Raw genomic sequence first — 15083 nt, forward strand, 5'->3', positions numbered from 1 at the left:
AATGCATTCAATCAGAGTTTTTAATAAAAATGATTTATTATAGTGACATATCTTTTGTTACATAAAATCTGCTACAGCAAAGTATATTCTCCTTGCAAACACAAGTAAATATATGGGTGAGAACAAAAAAACCTGTCAGCTTTCTAAATGATGTGCAAAAGAAAAAAGAAAAAAAGGATTCCTTCAATCAGGAGTGTGGAGTGACTCAGGGAAAAGTGCCATTGTTTACATCAAACATGACAAACATTATTACACATAAGGGAAAGTTAAATGACACCTAGAGAAGAGCGGTGGATTTCCTACACACTTTCTTGAAAGATTTACACACAGGCAGTTTGGACTAAAACATGCTGAATTCCCAGGTATAGTTTTCAAAGTTTCTCGTCCAAAACAACAAAACAACAAAAACATTGAGTCTGTGCTCACATTCTGTTCAACCTTTAAACTGGGAAAATAATGCTTCACCCTCTTCAATAAAATCGATTTTCTAACAAAATAAATTAAACAAGGTAAAAGGATAGAACTGTCAAGAGGCATATGAGGCATCAGTTTGTATAATCTGTTTGTAAATATGTTTATTTCTATAAATATCTTATTCTTTTAAGGGGAAAAAAAGAAGTACAAATATATTAGAACAAATATTAGAACATCCAATATTAGAACAAAACATTTGGAATCTCCTTATACATTGAGAACTATGCGACATCTAAAACAGTTAAAATGTTATTTTAGAAGACATCTCAAAATATAAATTAAATATTAGAATCAGTTGTGCCATTTGAATTGAAATGAGGGCTAAGTAAAATGTCATTAATTGCTTTAACTATGACAAGATGTTAAATTCCAGGTTATAGACAGTAAGTGCCTCAAAAAAGCATTCAGTCCCTTTTCACATTTGGTTCTAAGATTGTTGAACTTGAACAAATTGCATGATTTCTCATCTACAAAGACTTGAGCACCGTGTCAAATAATGATTTAAACGTCTGAAAAACGTAGGAGATGACGATGGATAATTGTTTCCAACAAGACGAATGACAAACATTTCAGCACAATCCTGAGCAGTCCAACCTGCAGAAATGACCTAAATCTGATCTCCCTCACTATGGAAGTACATGTATTTGAAATACAACAACCTGTGGAGCTGGTGAGGAGTTTACAGGTACGTTCATTACAGCAGCATGGACGGGCAACGTGTCAGAAATTAATGGGAAAGTACTGGTGCTGAGAAAAGAATAAAAGAGCAAGACTAATATATTTTGTGGAGACAACAACCAAGCACAAACAAATACACAATAAAAAAAAAACAAATCTTGAAAATCGAGACTCCTTATTCCCTTCAAGACAAGACTATGGCAATTTGTCCATTATTGTTCCTTTCTGCGAGGAAGAATGATTAAATTATGCTACATCACAGTGTGCTTTTTTCTTAATGATGATGATTTAATGAAAATGATGCAAAAAAGACTACTGTACTACAGATCAAATATCTAAAACACCAACATTCTCCAGTTTTAAATCTATATCTTTACTGACAACTTTAAAATGTACAAAAGCAACTGTTCGACTGCCCGCGCTGTTTTCGTTTTAAAGCTTGCGCTATGGATTTTCAGAGATTAAGAATTTACAGCATTCCCTCAGCAAAGACAGATGGGTTAGTGCGTGGGCTCTGCCTCCTTTTGCACTTCGTATTCTGCCAGCGTCACACCTTCAGAAAGAAAGAATTGATAGATCATAACTTCGATCATCCTGTTGGTTAGGGAGACCTAGGGTTAGAAGAGACCTAGCTGGTAAAACAGAGGTGTTTTCGGACTTTTGATCTGTAGTGTATAACTGCAGTGACTGTTATGTTGTTATTTTATAGTTTAAGAGTATTTCATGTTTTAGTATTGTGTTAACTGGAATACGTCCCTCAGATAAAAAGTCTAATGTGTGTCCCAGTGCATCGGTTACGAAATGAAAAACTACAGCATATGTGTTGTGACACCAATGTACAAATATTTAACATGCAAGCGTAAAACTGAAAATGAAGCAAATATGTCAATTACACAATGTCGTCCAAGTGCTCTGCTAAAGCAGAGTTAACTTTTATAAACAAAATCAAAAAGCAATTCAAAACAAGTCCATGCGACAACACTGCCTTGTTTCCACTACAATGCCCCCTGAATGAAAATCTAGAAATTGACCACTCTGCTTCTGAAAAATGCACCACATCAATGCACTTCATGCATTTACGGACATACCAAAGACAGACGACCTGCTGTGTGGAGTCACACACACACACTCAAACTTCAGCAGTTTCCATTCTTAGAGCAACAGCTGTACCTGAAAAAATATTATTTCCTTCCATTCATTTAATACCAGACCTTGACTGAGGTAAAAGTAAATATTCTGTGACAAGATATGGACAAAAACAATGCTACAACTGATCAACTAATACAGCGCCTGACAAGCTTCTGTTTCACAACAACACCTGTCACTGTTAATCAGTCTCTTCAAGGATGGAAGTGCTGAAAACCAGAAACCTGGAGGGTTTCTATCCGTTCACCAAGCACCACAGTCTTTGACTGAATTTTGGTCATGCTTTGACAAAACAAAAAAAGAGACAAGGGTTTAAACTGTATGTATCGTATGTATGCAGGTTGTAGGACACCAAAATGGATAAGTAATGGTTTCTGTTAAAGTCAGCAATTGATGGAACCCAAAAACACTCAAGCCTGTAACAGACGACAGACATGGCAAAATTCATTGTCAAAATATGAAACCAAAAACTTCTATTCTCCTAAAGCTTTTATCACAAAAAGTGCAACGCCAGCTAATACAATTGATCACTCTTTGTGCCATTTAAAATTTGAAATTGCAGTGGCTCTCATGAAGCTTTGGGAGAAAAAATTATTTGAATTGAGTAAAAAGGTGGTGGGGGACACACACAAACGTGGCAAACGAATAACAAAAAAAAAAACCCAAGAGGAAGTGGTCTTGTATTTTTGTGTCGCAGCACAAAGGGTGTCTGCATAATGTGCCTGTGTATAGGTTAGTGCTAACTGCACGCAGGATCATGGCAAGAAGGGCCTCATTCTGCTGTGTGGAATGAAGCTTTTGTATTGAAAGTGTGACAGCCACAGTTCCACCTTAACCCCCGGGAGAGTGCAAATATCCTTAAAACACCTGAGCCCTGCTGGGACTCTTGCTCACTCACTAGAAGTCAGCAAACTCTTTCGCACACTTTTCCGTTTGTGAGACACGAATGTCCTCCTCTTCGTAGTCGTCGAAGTTGCTTGTATCTCCTGGACCTCTGCACTTTGGCAAGAAGGGAGCTTCAACCTAAAGATGCAGAATGCAGTATTCATTTGGGGCCAGTATGGTGATTGAACGCGACAAAGAAATAAAGATCTACCTTTCTCTCGTAGACTGCGATCCAGTCTGTAGTGGAGAACCACTTGTGATTTTTGATGTCATTCACGCCATTCTTCAAGTTGCCAAATCTCTTTGTCAGGTCTACCTGAAGCAGGTTTCTCAGCAAGTCCTTCAGGTCGGAGCTGAAGTGAGAGGGGAATCGTACCTACATGGTGGGAGAACAGGAAACACTGAGTTATCACAAGCAAATTGTGAAAAAAACTAACATTTGATATTCTGGAGAAACAATGTTGGTCCTCATGGGATGCCAATCCCAGCGGACACAGGGCCAAAGGCGGTGTAGACCCTGGACAGTTCACCAGTCCATCACAGGGCATTGCCAAAAACTCTTGTTAAAAAGATTCGAATTTGCATGTGTATGGCTAATCTGGCCTACCTTGCCAGACACAATCTTTTCGTAGATCTGGATAGGCTGATCAGCGAAAAAAGGAGGATAACCAGCAGCCATTTCATAGATAAGAACTCCAAGTGCCCACCAGTCCACAGCTTTGTTGTAGCCCTGGAGATAAATGAAGAGAGACAAGAGGATTTTTTTTTTTAAATTGCAATTTTCTAAGACTGTTTCCTCTCCAAAAGGCAGAAATACTCTGAAACACAATCAGTTATAATATTCAGAAAACTTTAAGACATACAGTCCAAGCCAAATCTAATTATTTAAAATAACAGGTATTACTAGTTATATAAAATAACAGTTAATACTTGTTATTTAAAATAGCAGTTATTACTAGTTATTTAAAATAACAGGTAAACAAAATGCTTGATATTTATTATAAGTATATTTATTATAAGTATTTTACAGTTAGTGACTGAAGCTTAAGAGATGTAAACTGTTGCCCAGTCAACCTGAGATCAAGGTAACCTGCTTGGCAGGTAAAGGATATTCCAACTCTTAATCTTGAAAATCTGTTTGGTTGCCAAGGCTGGATGTTTAGGATCACTGTGCTCAGAAGACCTACGTTGCATCTCTGCATTTAATCTGACGCTTCTGGCTGGATGAGGTAAAAGGAGCAAGAGGTTCTTCCTTTTTTTCCACACCTAGAAATGTACAAGTTCCTTTTTGTGCCTTGGTGAACTTTGGCCTTCTCAAGTGGAAGGCCGATGTGTCACTGGGCAAGACACTTATCCCCAAGTTGCTCCTGATGCCTGTGCTGGCAGTGTGTGAATGGGTATGAAAGATGTGTCATAGAAAATTATGCGCTGTATGAATGTGGGAGTGAATGGGTGTGAATGAGTGAATGGCGAAGCTGTAGTGTAAAGCAGATTTGTGTAGTCATTAAGACTAGAAAAGCTCTATATAGTAAATATTATAGACCACTCATCTAAAGAAAGTGTCCAACTACAACATGAGCCATTTTCAGTTGTTCTGAGGTCAGGTGACAGCCGCTCAAGGACAGTCCACAGAGTGTGTCCAGTAGATGAACCACTCAAAATGCATACCACGTAACTGCAACGTCTCTGGGCTGATGCCAAGGTTGAACACACTCGTATTGCATGTCATACTTGCCTCTCTCCACCCATGTTTCTACACTAAAACCAGGGTTACCCTGCATAAACAGCATTTTCTTCGTCTTCTTCTTTTGACTACCTTTAAGATGAATTGATACATCCACACTGCACAGTAGGAAGGAGGATATATTGGCTCACCTTGCTGAGGATGATCTCTGGAGCCAGGTACTCCGGAGTTCCACACAATGTCCAGGTCCTGCCTTTTACTCTTTTGGCAAAGCCAAAGTCTGTGACCTGAAGAAATGGTGTATAAGATTAACATTAACATTATGATGACATTAACACATACTGTATCTAGCATTTTGGACTACACAATGTCTTCTCTTTGAAACCTTTGAAGGTCTCAGACCTCCCGTTTCCTTATCAAAGCAGTGCAATTAAGAGTTCAGATTTTCTTTGGGGAACTTAAAGATTCTGCAAATACAGCATATCTTCTCTTCACACACGGAAAAAAGATAGTTTCTCTACACTCGTCTTTAAAAAAAAAAATCTTTCGGCTTGTCTAGAAATATGGCTTCATGATGCACAGGAGCCATAGCTCAACCTCAGGTGGGCAGGGTTGTGTCTCTCTCGTTTTCGCTCTTTCTCCTTTTGTCTACACAGGGTGCTCGTTATGTTCATGGCTTTCAGGTGTGTGGTCTCTGAGAAGGCGGGGCTATGCCCTTTAAAGCCATGCAAATCCAATTGTTTGCTCTCTCTCCCCACTGTCGGCCTGGCACCCTGCAGCTGACCCGTTTTCCATTCAACTCACAACTGATTTGCCTGATTACAGATATAGGTTATATTTTGTTCCTCTTATTTAAGTTTTTTGTATAAATAAATATTATTTGCCGGCATCTCTCTTACTGTAGGTTGTTTTGTCAACGCATCTGAGCCAGTCTTGACAATATACAAACTCTAAACGCTCTGTGTCACACTTGGACGTAAAAACACACAGGAAAGCTCTGACACTATCTAAATTTCCTAAAGATGAGGAAATGAAGTAGAGAAGAACACAAAGAGGAGCAGACTCCTGCTGTGAGGCTGCAGGTGCTGCTGATAAAGAGGACAAAGGAGACTTAGAGGGTGGAGTTTACATTAATATTCTTTACAAACACTGATTTAAAACCTAATTTTTAAACACTTGGCAACTTTTTTAATCACTCATATTTGGTAAGGTGGTTACTCACCCATTTTCCTGCAAAGTCAGAAAACATTGTTTTATCACTTTACAGGGACTTGAGTTGTTGCGTACCTGGATGTACCCATGTTGATCTATGAGCAGGTTTTCAGGCTTCAAGTCCCTGTAGATGAGGTCTAAAGAGTGAAGGTACTCAAAGGTGAGCACGATCTGAGCTGCATAAAATCTTGCATGGTTTTCACTGAAAGAAGGAAACAATACTAGTCAGACACTGATGACCTATATGTATATATGAACACAAGCCACATTTGAAGGTGGAAATAAATGCAACACATTTATTGTGAAGCCAAATTAAAAATGATGTCCTCACCCATGAAATGACCAGACTGATAAAGTTACAACAATTAAATGGTAACACTTTATACTAGGGAACACATATTAACCATTAACTACGTCCTTACTACCATATATAAGTAGCATACTAGCCCTTAATTAGTCATTATTAAGCACATATTAACACCTTATTCTACATTACCTTATTCTAAGACTACCTAAATAAGGTGTTAATACGTGCTCAATTTTTACTAATAGAGAGCAAGTATGCTACTATATACTATATGCATGTTAGTAAGCACCTAGTTGATGGTGAATATGTGTTCCCTAATAGAAAGTGTTACCAAATAAATAAAAACGACAACTACAACAAGAAAACCTTTTACTTTTTACCTGAACCTTCCGATGCGTCTGAGATGTGAAAACATTTCTCCACCAGGGACATATTCCATCACCATATAGAGGTTTGAGTTGTCCTGTCACACACACACACAAACACAAACTATTAGTAAGGACATGTCATGATTAAATGTTAACTGCAGAGTTTTCCATGGTTTCTACATTTTAATACATTTTCTTACGAAAATAGATATTTTCACACACTTTTTTAAATAAAAGATTTTTAAATCAATCTCAGTGATGACTGGTTATTTTAAAATCTACTAAATTAACTGAAATAGTTTCACATTAGTCAAACCTCTAAAAAGCTGGCTGTAAGCAGAGGTCAGCAGTGTGTACCTTGAAAGCATACTCCAATCTGACGAGGAAGGGGAAGGAGACGGCCTGTAGTATTCTCTTTTCATTTAGTGTGTGTTCTATCTGCTTCAATTTAACCACCTGGAAAAGAAGGGACAAGTGAAGTCCTAAATGTGTGTATGTTATATACTGTATAGCTTTCAGAATAGCAGTCACAAGGTTTACTCATACATTACAAGTGAATGTATACAGAGAGTTTATGCAAGGGTTTCTCTTTAATAGCAGAATTATAAACATTTACGATATGAGATTCAAAGTGCCCAAAATATACTATCCACTGGAGTGAACATAATGTCCTTGTTGACCTTTCCACAGTCACTTGGTTGAAACTGCAACTACTTAGAAACATCTACTAGTCTGGTGCATTAACAGGTTTGTGGGAAACTAAGACATGAAAGAATTACAGGAAGCAATCATAGACAAGAAAGTGCCTCATCCGTCTGTCACACGTTCACTCAATTCACAATGTATTCAAACACAATGATCACACATGGTCATGATGTTCCCTGTGACAAATTGCCTACTGTATTTCAAGCAACTTTCAAGTCTCTGTAAGTTAATTTGCAGACAGTACTGAACTACCTCAATGGGAAAAAAAATTCCTGGGAAACCGTAAACATCTCACGTAAGAAAGTAAAAAAACATAAAAACAAGAGCCAAGCAAAGTCTTGCAGAGAAAGAAGAGGACAATCCACACACTATAAAAAGGAAAATATTTCGGCAAGAAAGCATAAAACAAAAAGACTTGTCAGTATGTTTTAAACCAAATCAGGGATCAGAGAAAAAATAATCAAAACACTCAGGGCATGCTAAACTTTACATTGGTATTTAAAGGACTAAACTCTCATGAATAGCCTCTGAGACCTTTAGTGATAACACAGTGGTAGCACATGAGGAAGTGTTCCATTTCCTTTGATACACAGCATTTATGTAATTACAGCATTTGTCAAGCACGTGTCTGCTCTCACAGACTTTCTTCGAGGAGCATACACTTACTTTTTGTTTGTCCAAGATCTTCATGGCGTAGAACTGGTTTGTTCCTTTATGTTTGACGAGCATAACTCGTCCAAATGAGCCAGTGCCCAAAGTCTTAAACCTATCAAAGTCATCCAGGGCTGTTGTGCTCTACAAAAACATATTATCAGTGAAATGGAGAGAGAGAGAGAAAACTGTTGATTTAAATTCTGTATGAATCCTGTATGAACTGTATGTTCAGGGTACTTCAAGCTCCTATAGAAGGTACTAGTACAACACTTCCTGTAACTCAAAGTAAAACCACAGATGGAGATGTTGGTGGTCAAATACCTCAGCAATCACATTAAAGTCAACAAGATCTAAGTCATTTTGACCACAAGTTTTAACTTTCATCATTAAACAGATAGTACAAACGTATCAACAACAAAAAAAATACATAATTCACACAACTTACCTGTGGTGGACACTCCCATTTTCTTAAAAAATCTTCTTTGGCTTTAGCTAAGAACTCTTTCACTGTAAAAACAGGAGAGAAATGTAATTAACATGTAAGCACACGAGAAAGTCGAAAGAAACGTTCAAAGGGATAAACTAAGGTGATAAACACCTTGAGGAAACCAACTAAAGGAAGTTCAAACGTTCAGGGGCACAAATGCACTTTGAGGTCAGGCAAATGTCAGGTAGTGTAAAGGCAGGACTCTACTCAACACCAAAAGAAACAAAATCACACTCAAAACAACACAGGACCTAAGCAGGAAATTTGAATCCATAAAGTGATGCAAAGAGCTGTTGTGAACGTTACAGAACTGTCCAATTCAAACTCAAGCAATTCTGCATCTCTTTCAGAGTAGGCGGGAGCAAAATGGGGAGGAGGTAGTAATAATGGGCAGAGAGAAAAGACAAACTACAGAACAGACAATAGTGCAGGCATTCGAAAAAAGTGTGTTATGAAAGTCACAGCAGACATGAGATGTCCAAAGTCACAGAGTCATAACAGGTGTCTAATGTCTAACTGGTGGTGGTACACTGCGAGGTGCTGTTACTCATTTAAATGCATGTCGAGTGTAGATGACTGCTGTTTATGTTTTGGTAATATGTATGTTAACTGACTGGGTTGTTTAACGTTGTAATATTTGCAGAGTAAACATTCTCTCTGTGATTTAGGATGGCTCATGGAAAAATGAGCGTACCAAAAGTCTCTACAGTTCACCAAGGGTTTGCAGGAACATTCACCCACATGGATGGAAATGATGGAAAAGAGAAAGAGAGGAAGAAACGTTTATGAAGTGCTGAAAACAGAACATTTGTCATTCATGTGGATTAAATGCAACACAAAACAAAGTGACACCAAAAAAAGACAACATATGGCATCCTAACAAAAAACAAAACTATATCCTGACTGTTCTTGTTTTAAAACTGTCTTTAAGAACAGTGATGTGTCTCTGTGTTTTCTGTACAACTATGTAACAAGTGGATATTTCAGTTCACTGGAATACACAGTTCATTTTAATTATGCACTTAAGCTAGCTTTCAATCTCTAGACCCAACTTCCTCTTTCTCTCTTACCAGTATTGGAGGAGGCTTTTACTTTCATACACTAAATAAAATATAATACAAGAAAGATCAATGTTAAACGACAACAATATGCCACAAAGAACATACAGTGATTGGAACAATGTTGCAGAAAGCACACAAAAATACACATTTCATACAAAAACAGTAAACAACACGACAGAACAGCAATATTTCATTTACATACAGTATTACCAATAGCTGAGTGAACAAAAGGTGTAAGAAAAGGTTGTGATGCTGCAGCTTGCACTGCAAGAAGGAACACACATGAACTGAGAGCAGTTCTGCCCGGGCACTTACTCAACTTATCCCACATGATGGTGAACTCGGAGATATGAGGCACATCACTCTCTTGTCCTCTCTGATCGAGGCTACTCTTGCGATACTTTTGAAATAAACGGCTGGCGAAGGATTGCTCCTTTCCCTGGGCCATTTTCAGACAAATTTCTTGATGTGCAAGTAGAAAAAGCCTCCCAGACAAAGCAAATGTTTTCAGCCTGAAGAGCAGTGTGAGTGACACTTGCAGCTTCCTGTATGCAGCCAAGTGCACAGCAAATGCTTGGCTAACCACAGAAAGTTAAGCTTCCTGTTCACATACTCAGCTTTAGTGACAGTGACCAACTACACATCTACTTTTGACAACGTTATACAATACAGTGGAAAACACACCTAATACTGGAAATGGTGTCAAAATGCAGTACAAGTATGCTACATTCTTTGGGTAGATGAGGGAACTGCGAGACCGTGCATCAAAATCTAAAGCATTTAAAAAACTAAATTAAAAACAAAAATATTTTTGTTTTTTATGCTTCAGATTAATATCTTCATTTGAATGACAACAGAGACCTATATTTGCAGACCTTTATTTTAACACCAACCAAAAAAATTCCCTGATCTCACAAGGTCAACAGTTTTTTTCTTTTTTTAAATCCTGAAACCTAAGCATTTCTTTCTTTCTCATGTAAAAAAAATGGTAGTGCCCCGATTTCCTCCTGAAGCCGACCAGGAAATAAGAATATAATGAATATCCACTAGGGGGTGACGCTGCTGGTTGCAAAAAGAACTGTTCTGTGAGCCCAGTTCCCGCTTGATTAATAGTGTCAGTAAAACATTTTCTGAGGAGTTACTTAGCGAACATGATGTCAAATTAGTCAATAATGTTACATTTAAGAGGAAAATATGAGTGGACACCAGCATAACAACCAATGTGTGCATTTCTGTTTCAGACATCAACACGATGGCCTTCTACTGTACATCACAAGTCTCGAGGCTTCAAAATGAGAGTTCAGATTCCAACGTCACGACTGGTCATCACTTTGGCCATACATGTCTAGAAATCCTTTATTACTTTTTATGTTATGCTGCTCACACAAAGACATACAAAGGTCAGCGAAAACATACGATTGTTAGCAGAAGTTATGGTAAAAAGAACATTTCTCCCAACACATTCGCGCAGACACTGCAGGTCGCTCTGAGCACAAAGGCTGAAGCTTTATGAACTTCTGCCAATCAGAAAGCAGGTCAAAACCGGTGCTCTTCAGCCAGACACTAGCCACAGTACAGTTTAGCAGATTACCTTGGTCAACACTGACACTAAACACATCTTAAAGTGCCCCCAAGCCACGTCTTTCAAGTGTCTACAATATTTCTGATTAACAGCTGCTCAGAAGAGTGGGCGAACGAACTTTCCTCGACGTTAGAGCAAGAAGAAATTAAAGAGATGTGATTGAGTAATAAAATGTTGATTTACAGTAAACTTGGTTTGTTTTCTTAGGGTGACCAAATCATTTTACAGAAATGTTTCCAGCATCACTTTACGATTTATGTGTAAACAATTAAAATAACATGCATAACATGAAGCTGTGCTTAATTTATCACACATACATTATCTTAGGAATTCTTAGAAATTATCTGACTTGTTTACCTTTGCAAAAAGAATACTCTGTGTTACAACTATGCAGTTGTCGCGGTTTATGCCGTGAACTTGGTCACTATACTCGGTCATTTTTAAAAGGTGGGTGGTTATATTAAAAAAAGTTGGGGGAAACTGTTGCTGTCCATTTCAAAAACAAAACAACACCAGAAGCAAAAGGCACTTGTTTGTTATGAGCTTGCTCTTGTTACACATGAGGCATATTCTCTGGTGGAGAACTTATCTTGAATGTTATCAGGTGGTAACAGTGCCTGCATGGGCCTTGAACAGCAGTTTCAGTGGAAACCGATGTTTGCCGATGTTGTCTAACTCCAGGCATTCTCTTTTTTGTAAATTAAACAAGGAGGGTCGATGACATTGTGTTTCACAGTGTGAGATTAGATTTAAAGTTACATTTCATTGAGTCTCTTTGCATTTACTACAGGAGGAAACAATGTAGACGTCCTACATTGTCACTTATGTGTTGTCTATTTTGCCTGAACTGGCTATGACATTGTTTCAAAGAAAGATAAGGAGACATACAGTAAGTCATTGGGAGGTAAACTGCTTTACCAAAGATGGTTGTTCTCTGCTGTGTGTGCGTGTGTGTGTATTAGCAGCAGCGCTGGGTAACAGCTGCTGCTAAAGACTGCTCTCCTCTGACTTCATAACAACCAATGACACGCTGTGCAGCAGCTAACGGGAGACGGCAGACAGGCTATGGCTGACAGGCTGCTTTGCAGGTGCTGCTTACCGCTTTCCTGCTCGTTGCCTTTCTTGGCAGTGGCTGTGTTTCCCATTGTAGGAAGACCAGGGCGATGCACAGCTGGCGAGGAGCGGTGATGGTGATGATGATGATGATGGTGGTGGTGACGGCGATAGGCTAACAGGCTTCTCCGTTAGCTAGCTAACATATACCAGCTTGTGCTAACTGTTTGGCTAAGAGCAACATGAATGTGTTGTCTTAGTGGACAGAAGGTGGACAGAAGCTCGACGTGCTCCGCTCACCGCCCCTCTGCTCTTTGTTTACAATGTCCTTTTCCGTTCAAGTGCGCCTCCGCTGGAATGAAAACATGATCCAGACTTCTCACCTCTGCCTGCTGCTGCTGTCGTTTGGTGATGCGTTCACGTGTCACCACAAAACCCGTACAAACGACTGACTGTGCTGCGTTCACGTAATGATCATAAATAAGAGATGCATGTACATTACTCTTATTTAACGAGAGTAGCTTTTCGGTAGATTGACATTTGGAAAAAAATAATTATATGCTCCATTATTTTGCACTAATAAATGTATTAATTTCTCATGAGAAATTAATACATATACTGTCATAACTACAACTACTACCACCAATAATAATAATATAACATTATAACTGAATAAGTATTTTAAAGTTATATACGATTAATAATTATTAATTACTTTAATAATCTATTATATTAACTTATTGTTATGTACCTACAACTTAAATTTAAATTAGATAGATGTGTACCTGTTTAAAATGAAATTGTGCAAAATGTGTGTCACTTTTTAATGTGTTTCATGATTGTATCTTTTGTTTCCCCCCCGCTTCCCTTACCCCTAAAAGTGTTTCCCGACACTTGCCATGCCAGCATTGTAAATAAGAATTTGTTCTTAATGTTAATGTTTTGCCTGGTAAAATAAAATAAAAAACATTTGAAACAATATTATATTTTCACCATTTTCTAAGCTCCTGGTTCATCTTGTTCACCAAGACAACAAACATGTGCTGAACTTCAACAAAAGCAATGTTTTTTTAATATCATGTTTACAGTTTGTTAATAATTCATCTAGTTTAATAACATATGTATAGAAAACCAAGAGTCTTGAGCCACTTGTTGAGTAACAAGTACAAATACATGTAATTAATTACAAAATTCACAGATCTGTACTTTGTTATTTATATTTCTAGCAACTTTTGCTTTTACTCCACTACATTTCCTCTATCTTTATTACTCGTCACTTGCAAATAAAACCAGAAGAAGAGCTGTTAATGGTCTGTATTTATATAGAGCTTTTCTATTCTACTACTGAGCTACCATCATAACTCATCACTTTTTTTTTATACTTTAACGTCTAAAACTTAAGTACATTTTATACTTTACATACTTAAGTACAGTAAATGTCATATATTTTAAGACCGTATTTTAAGTAATATTATAAAAAAGTGACTTCAACTTCTACTAAAGTCATATTCTGGTAAGATACTTCAAATATCCCTTTAGGGAATTTAAACAAGACTGGTTTTAGCACCATGGTCAGCGACACTCGGTTGCTAGGTAGCATGTGTCAACGAAGAACAGCAGAGTGAAACCAGCGTCGAACGATGAGTTTAAGTTGTGGGAAAATAATAATGTGCAGCCATTGCGAAGTGTTTGCTTTTGTATAGTTGGTAATAGCTGGAAACAAGTGTGTGGACTGAACATGGACGCGTTGCCGCAGAAAACCAAATGTCACGTTGATGGTCCCAGATCGAGAATGCAAACTTCAGCACTTTGCCCGGTTCCCCCTCTCTCGCTGGGCGAATGGTTTTGCCCATGGATTCGCTCCAGCACTCGTACCACACCGGAGGACTACAACAAGATACTGTTCTTTTTTGTGGTTGTCACTTTTCCGTAGTAACGCCTTTACACACCATGACCACTGGTGCAGTGTTAAAGACACTCCCGGGATTGTGTCTCTGTTAAGGGACACCAGTGTCTCTCGGCGGCGGCAGCGTCGTTGGGATGAGATCAGCTCATCCAAGTGCCTGGAATAAATAAGGTGACGTTTTAACGGGCTACTCCATCCTTAGCTCGCTAGCGTGGGTAAGCTAACTGTACACTAGCATAGGGTCATTATGTTGCCTTTGATTTCCTACACTGATTCTGCATTATATGTCATTCCATTATTGTGTAATACCGTGAGAAGAAAGCGCCTCCATTCAGCACACTGCATTTTAAAGTCATGTTGTTGTGTAACGCTACATTGGTGATGACAGAAAGTGAAATGGACAGCAGTAGTAAGACCGTTTTGTCTCCCTGTTTGATCCACCTGCCCCGTGCAAGTGGCTGTAGCGACCTGACGTTAGCTGCTGCCCGCTAGCAGCCAATTCACAGCAATAAAAGCATTCTTCGGGTGATGTCACGCTAAGATCTGACATCGCGGCCAATTCATTTCAAACACTTGGCATCTTAGATATTGTATTGTGAGTTTAAAAAAATCCAGTTAGTGTTAATCCCGGAATAAAGACAAGAGAAAAGGGGGATGGCCTACAACCCTGTTCTTTGACAGTCACTGCTCCTTTGTTGCATCGTTTCTTATAAGAAAGGCTAGACCTTCTGTCAGTACATACATAATTGTTTTAGGTATTTACAGTCTGTTTGATTGCATGATGGAATGTGGCGTTTGGGAATCTGGATTTGAATATCCTTTGAATTGCAGCAAGTACTAACTAACTAAACTAAAAAAATGGTGTTGTTATGATCAAAGAA

The 15083-nt window shown here is 38.3% G+C and overlaps 2 protein-coding genes across 7 annotated transcripts in view; one reads left to right on the plus strand and one right to left on the minus strand.

Annotated features, from left to right (window-relative positions):
* Positions 1 to 17: 17 nt before the first annotated feature.
* prkacba (protein kinase, cAMP-dependent, catalytic, beta a) lies at positions 18 to 12706 on the minus strand. 3 transcript variants are annotated; one of them, XM_044044142.1, is made up of 11 exons: positions 12343 to 12706; positions 9295 to 9303; positions 8559 to 8620; positions 8126 to 8254; positions 7112 to 7210; positions 6767 to 6849; positions 6155 to 6281; positions 5059 to 5154; positions 3791 to 3913; positions 3395 to 3559; positions 18 to 3321 (listed from the first exon to the last, which is right to left on the minus strand). In XM_044044142.1, exons 1-11 carry the CDS (start codon positions 12386 to 12388, stop codon positions 3196 to 3198), a joined length of 1065 nt encoding a protein of 354 aa, XP_043900077.1. In that variant the 5' UTR covers positions 12389 to 12706; the 3' UTR covers positions 18 to 3195. The 3 variants fall into 3 exon arrangements, with proteins under 3 accessions (XP_043900077.1, XP_043900078.1, XP_043900076.1); XM_044044143.1 differs by lacking the exon at positions 9295 to 9303; XM_044044141.1 differs by lacking the exons at positions 9295 to 9303; positions 12343 to 12706 and adding an exon at positions 9977 to 12326.
* Positions 12707 to 14137: 1431 nt separating this feature from the next.
* Positions 14138 to 15083, plus strand: part of ttll7 (tubulin tyrosine ligase-like family, member 7) — a 68987-nt gene continuing 68041 nt past the window's right edge. For 2 of the 4 annotated variants that reach the window (XM_044044115.1, XM_044044118.1), the window contains exon 1: positions 14138 to 14417. The gene's annotated coding sequence lies outside the window, so the exon portion shown is untranslated. The remainder of the gene's footprint in view (positions 14418 to 15083) is intronic. The other 2 variants (XM_044044116.1, XM_044044117.1) reach the window with 2 other exon arrangements.

The sequence above is a fragment of the Solea senegalensis genome, linkage group LG14, assembly GCF_019176455.1.
Source record: "Solea senegalensis isolate Sse05_10M linkage group LG14, IFAPA_SoseM_1, whole genome shotgun sequence".
NCBI lineage: Eukaryota > Metazoa > Chordata > Actinopteri > Pleuronectiformes > Soleidae > Solea > Solea senegalensis.

Excerpts from the sequence above, each read along its gene's own strand:
- prkacba (XM_044044141.1), bottom strand. The coding sequence starts at position 10,109 with ATGGCCCAGGGAAAGGAGCAATCCTTCGCCAGCCGTTTATTTCAAAAG. Across the intron at positions 8,255-8,558 it reads AATGGGAGTGTCCACCACAG|AGCACAACAGCCCTGGATGA; the intron begins GTAAGTTGTGTG and ends ATGTTTTTGTAG. Across the intron at positions 3,914-5,058 it reads CAGAGATCATCCTCAGCAAG|GGCTACAACAAAGCTGTGGA; the intron begins GTGAGCCAATAT and ends ATTTATCTCCAG.